Source organism: Malurus melanocephalus, unplaced genomic scaffold (assembly GCF_030028575.1).
Source record: "Malurus melanocephalus ecotype Western Australia unplaced genomic scaffold, MMel_1.1 scaffold_12, whole genome shotgun sequence".
NCBI classification, from domain to species: domain Eukaryota; kingdom Metazoa; phylum Chordata; class Aves; order Passeriformes; family Maluridae; genus Malurus; species Malurus melanocephalus.
Window position 1 is genome coordinate 2,634,452 of NW_026623244.1, and position 5,841 is coordinate 2,640,292.

Sequence of the window (5,841 nt, forward strand, 5' to 3'; positions counted from 1 at the left end):
GCACCCAGTCCCAGCTGCCAGCAGAGCACTCTGACAGGAACGATGGGTTGAACAAGACCCCTGCCCCACCCACAAACTCCATGGAAAGGGGCTCCTTTGCCCMTTTGCTCCCAGGGAAGCTGCCTACAATAGCCCCAGCAGTTCACTTGCTCAGCAATAACCACCCTTAGAGCTCCACGGATTTAGTGAAGGGTTGTGACTCCTCTCCTCAAGCCCGAGCCCCTCGCCATGGCATCAGCCCACCCAGCTCACCCCCCCGGCGAGGGACGGCAGGGAGATTCGTTTCACTAAAGGCTCATTTATCTGCGGCACGATTAGAGAGCAGGGCTGGGATCCATCCCGGCGGCAGGAGAGCGATTTGCCAGCAGATGGATTTATCATCTCCCAAGCACAGCAATTTGGCTTAAACAAAACCAAACCACTTCTCCTAATGAAAACATCCCTAATGAGGAGAGCCAGAGAGGCAGGGGCAGCTCCATGAATGGAGTCTCTCCTGTCCTTCAGGGCTGGCGTGACACACTGTCCCGGCTGTAAGTCATGAGGCTCAGCTCCAGCTGGGATGTATGGACCAAACACAGCCTGGAAGAAACCAGAGTTTGCTTCAGGGACCAAACCTCCTCATGTCCTGGCTCCCAGAGCTCTGAGGGCAACTGGTTCCAGCACAACACACAGTATGAGAACAGCACCACTGAGACGAGACACCTCCAGCTGTAAGACGGCCAGCAATGAGGAAAAACTCTATGCCCAGACACAGAGATGGTGAAAGAGCCTGTGCATGGCCAGCCCTGTGCAGCAGGAGCTGTATCCCTTGGCCGAAGTTGCGACAGYCCATGAATTATGCATCAGCATCTGTAGAAATCAGCCGTTTAACCGCCCCAACCAAATCCGCGAACTTCCTGTCAATTAATCCTCTGCCACCAATTCCCCATGGACTCCAACCTGCCTTTGCTTGCAGGAATGCAGCAGCGGCTGCCAAAACCTCAGCTCCAGCCTTTCCACCTGCAAAATCCTACCTGCCCGTGAGCAGTGGTACCCAGCAGCGTCACACACATGCTCCTCGCCCCGTGTGTGGCTCTGCCCTAGCGCAGGTTTGGAGCAGCATCCCCTCCAGCAGGGACCCTCAGGATCTCAGCCTCTGCTCAGGCAATGCCACAACACCCCGTGAGAGGGGAGTCATCAGAATCAGAGGGCTGCAGACAAGCCAGGACAGCAAAGAGGGRAGAGGAAGAGGGCACAGATGCTGGGAGAAGGGAGACAGCAGACAGAGATGAGGCAGAGTCAGGCAACCGTCCCATCACCCCGGGAAGGTGCAGCAGCCACCGAGGGCAAGGCGCTTTGGCAGAGATGACCCATGGGAGCCCCTAACGCTGACCCACGAGGGAGACACCCTTCCCTACAGTACCCCACTCTGACAGAGAACCCTTCTGGGAGCTCGGGGACCTGGCTCGAGGGTCAGTGTGGCTTCCAGCCCAGCCTCACTGCCAGGCTGCAGGAGCAGAAGTGGCAAGCGAAGGGGAGTAGCGTGGGGCAGCAGCAGGAGGGGAGGCAGGTTAGCGGGGGAGCAGGGGAATGGGCAGCACACAGTTCCCACTGTGAATACCCCAGGGAAGGACATTGGTGGGTGTCACCGCTCCAGGGGCTGCTGCTACGAGGAGGGGGCAACCCACACCTAACACTGACCAGAGGGATGCAGGCAGCTGGCCCTGTCAGAGCCGTGAGGGCAGGGCGGTGGATCCAGGGCTGTTCTCGAGGAAGCAACTGGGCAAGAGAAGGAGATTTATTCTGGGCGTGGGAGAGCTGGTCTTGGGCACCGTCTCCACCCCAGTCCCTCTCCATGGCATCCACCCCAACACACAGACACAGCACACAACCTCCATGCACACTTGCAGCCGGGCTCCTGGCCAGCCCCTGCCTGCCTGATGCCCTTGCTCCCACTCAGTGACCCTGTCACTCCGTCCTCCAGCTGCGGATCCCAGCGCTTCCCCCTACACACTATTATTTGGGACAGGCTAGCACTGACACCTCCTCCACACTGAGAAATAAATTATCCCCCGTGCAGATGGAAGTCCTACGCTATGGCAAGCTGGTGGAGACGTTCCCCCACCTGGCTGATCACGGGCTGTAGCAGACACGATGAAGCTGCCGGGCTTGCCGGCAGCAGAACARGCCCCTGGCACAACCTGAGATCCGCCCATCACCTGGGACCCTCCTGCGGCATTGCCGGGACACAGGTCCTCAGCTTTATCCCATGGCAGGGACCAGAACCCTGATCCCACTGTCCTCCCACCCACCCGAATGGCCCTTCCTCCCTCTGATGTGTCTGTGGGGGACAGCTTGGCCCCACCTCTCCTTTTGTACTGCCATGGGGAGAGATACCTCTGAAACACGCTCCCACCAGGCAGGGAGGAGAGCTCAGCCAGATGCTGCGCTGCCACTACGCTGCTGCCTATGGCTTTCATCTCACGGGGTGGGCTGCTAAAAGTGCTAGGAGTTGGGAGTCCCCATCCATCAGCTGTGCCTCTGGAGACAGGAGGATCCCAAAGCTCTGCAGATGATCTCTACAGCAATTGCTCAACCCTGCAAACACGCTGCGGCTGCCTTTGGGGTGGAGCAAAGCGGTTGCTCGAGTTCCCAGATCACGACAACTGGAGGAAAAAAGCAGGGGTGAAAAAGCAGGGGTGAAAAGTGAGACTCCTAACCCTTTTCTGGGGACCCAACAGCCCTGGAGAAGAATACCTTGTTATTCCAAAAGGCAATTAGGGGGTTTACATCACCCCAAACAGCCTAGACATAGACCCCATGCTGGCACATGCTGTCCTGCTCACAGGGTACAGCATCGCTGGGAAGGGCTTGTCTAATAGGGTAAGACAATTCCCAGGCCATTCACCCCTGCTCCCCATCTGGGGCAGCCCTGATGCCCACACATCCCTGTGGAGCATCAGGCAGGAGCTCACTCACCTCTCACACTGTCAGCGTTCAGGGTCAGGGATGCAGTACCTGCGCTTCTCGGGACAAAGTGGCACTGGACTCCCATTTCTTCAGCATGGAGAGCCATGGCCAGAGCAGTCGCGAGACACTGGCTCTGGGCTCTGCTTGCACACTAATCGCTCATGCCATTAGAGGCTGGAGGAATAATGTAATTTATGGATGGCTTTTATTTCTCGCTAGCGTCATCTAAATATCCCAGAAATGGACCAGTTTAATTTCCTGGTGGCGTAACCTAAACATTTCTCTCCTTAASGCCCAGGTGGGTGCCCAGCCGCAAGCTCAGCAGCCAGGCAGGCACAGCCACACGGCCACACCGGGGCCAGCACAGCCGGACCCTGCTCCCCCGGCACAGGGAGCGCTGCTGCTCTGCTCTCCCCAGGGCTCACACGCAGGCAGTTCTCATTCACTCGGGCCTCTCACACACACATCCACGTGCCCACACAGCCGCGGCGGCTGGGCAGCGCTGGAGATGCCGCAGGGAGTGGGGGCTGCCACTACACCCTCATTTTCAACAGCTTTTAAAATTTAAGAATGAGTGGACATTGTGGAGAGTTTCTACCCTGAGCAYAGCTGGGGGTTCTGCTTCCTGTTCKCTCCACTCCTTSTTTTGGAAGGGGRTATTGCTAACCYTTCTCTGAGCATACAGAGGTGGGAATCACATTGCTCTCACCCTGTTTTCAGGCAGGGATGGGGAGGCAGCAGGACTGACTGCTGTCCCTCTACACACCAGCAATCACTGCAGCTGCTGTGGGGCTGTCGCCTCACCTGACACAGCCCTTGCGTGGCTGATGTCCTCTAAACTCCAACACACCCTGATAGATGGGAGTTTCCAAAATTACAAACTGCTTGTGCAGTTTGCCAAGCAGAGCTGAGCTACCAAACAGCAGGTGCCAGTGGTGACCCTCCCATCTGCAGGAAGGGACTAAGCCCACACTGGCACTGCCAGCTTCCCCCCTGGGCTTTGCTACAGCCCYATGGATATTCTGGGTCCTCACCAAGAGCCAAGACCAGGTTTGAAGGCATGGGRTCAAGCTAGTAAACCCTCTGTAGAGCTCAGGTTGCATCCCCTCTCCTGCCTGCATCACTTCCACACTTTTGGGGAGAGACACAACCTTCTGTCCACAGCAGGGGTCAGCTTCAGTGCATTCAGCCAGCGCAGGGGAAATCAGTGCCACTGGGACCAGCTCCCTCCCCTCCGTGGTGTCACTGCAGGCTCTGCCCTGGCAGGTCACTGACTTGACAGCGAGGGGAAATGAATGACATGCCCTCCGGGGCCTGCTTCCTGCTCTGGGAAATGGGGCAGATATTTCCAGCCTCGTTCCCCAAAGACTTCCCCAAAGCCCCATGCCTGCAGGCAGGGACTTGCATGGTGGCACAGCTCCACTCCATCCAGGTTCCTGCTGCACAGCTGGCTCAGAGGTAAGCCCAGGCATAAAAGGTCTTAGTCTTAGAGAGACTGGAATTTATTTTTAACTTTGATTTGATTTAAATCCATATGGACATTTTAAAGTTACYGGAGAAACCAAAAGTTGTGTGGGGGTTCCAAGTTCCTACACAGCTCAAAAATATCTTCCCTGCAGCACGTTTGGGCACACAGTAAGCAGTGTTTCCCATGTGTRGGGCTGCTCAGGAAACCAGAGTAAGGGTCCTGCCCTGGTACCACCACCTCTTTGAAATTCTAGAGCAAAGCCCGAAATCCACCCCAGACTTTGGCAGAAAAAGCATCACCGGAACTCAGGGAAGCCGCCAGTGCACGCACAACAGTGCCTGCGGCACAGGGACACTGAACACCACCGGCTAAGGAAAGGTTCMGCTCCATCGTGGGTCCCAGGAGGCAGCTGGGAACTGTTGCCCCATTTCAAAGGCCATGAAAGGGGACAGSATTTGGCCTGATCTGTGGAGAGCACGTGGGGAAGGAGGGGTGTTGCCAGCTCCAGCCCAGCTGCTTYCCTATCGGACAGTGCAGGATGAGGTGTGACGGATGGACAGATGTGGGATATGGGATGCCTGGCAATTCCCTGATGGGGCAGAGGACGGAGTGGAATACAGGAGGGTCACAAATGGGTCGTCTTAATCTTCTCTGTCCCACAGCTACCCGATTCAGGGGCAGGACGACTCAAGGAATGCTCTAGGGAACACCGGGTGATGGGTGAAGCACCGTGGTGCTGCTGGGGTTTTGTGAGCGGAGTGAGCCTGTCCTTCCTGGAGAACCTGCTGCTGGGTTGCTGCTGTGCCACCCGAGGGTGCAGCGGGACCCAAGGCATGGCAGAGAGAGCCCAGCGCAAGACYCTGGAGTCCCAAAGGGCTTGGGAGTAACAGTGAGGGACTGTRAGCTTGGGGGGTGGCCAAAAGCGATCCAAGCATCCCTCCCCCCGAACGGGGCCCTTTCCTTGCCTCGGGACAACCTCTGCACTCTGGGACCAACCTATCGCCCCCGGAGCATCCTCCCCCCGGGGATCGGGACTGTCCCCCTGCTCCAGCGCCGGGGTCGCGGCCGTTCCCCCTCTCCCCGAGCAAGGCGTGCGGCGAAGCGGAGCGGGCAGGGAGCGGGGCTGGAAGCGGGGCTGGAAGCGGGGCTGGAAGCGGGTACCCGGGACCGCCCCGCGCCGTGGTCCGAGTGGCTGCTGCACCTTCCCCGGCGGCGGCACTCACCCGTCAGCTGGTCATAGGAGCCGTCCAGGTCGCGGGAGTCGGACAGGCTCTCCTTCCTGCCCTTGCTCCGCATCTTCCCGCCCCGCCGAGCGGCGGGGGGAACGGCGACGGGGCGCACAGGCTGCGCCGGCGGGCAGGAGCGGCCCGCGACCGCCGCCTCCCCCCGCCCCGCCGCCCGCGCCGCTCAGCGCGGCAGCGCCA

General features: G+C 58.7%; 1 protein-coding gene across 1 annotated transcript in view; it reads right to left on the reverse strand.

Moving 5' to 3' along the window:
* The window catches only part of KCNIP2 (potassium voltage-gated channel interacting protein 2), a 41,412-nt gene extending 35,623 nt beyond the window's left edge, over positions 1-5,789 (reverse strand). The window contains exon 1 of the mRNA XM_057380230.1: positions 5,641-5,789. Coding sequence (XP_057236213.1) covers positions 5,641-5,713 — 73 coding nt within the window. The 5' untranslated portion in view covers positions 5,714-5,789. The remainder of the gene's footprint in view (positions 1-5,640) is intronic.
* Positions 5,790-5,841: the final 52 nt, after the last annotated feature.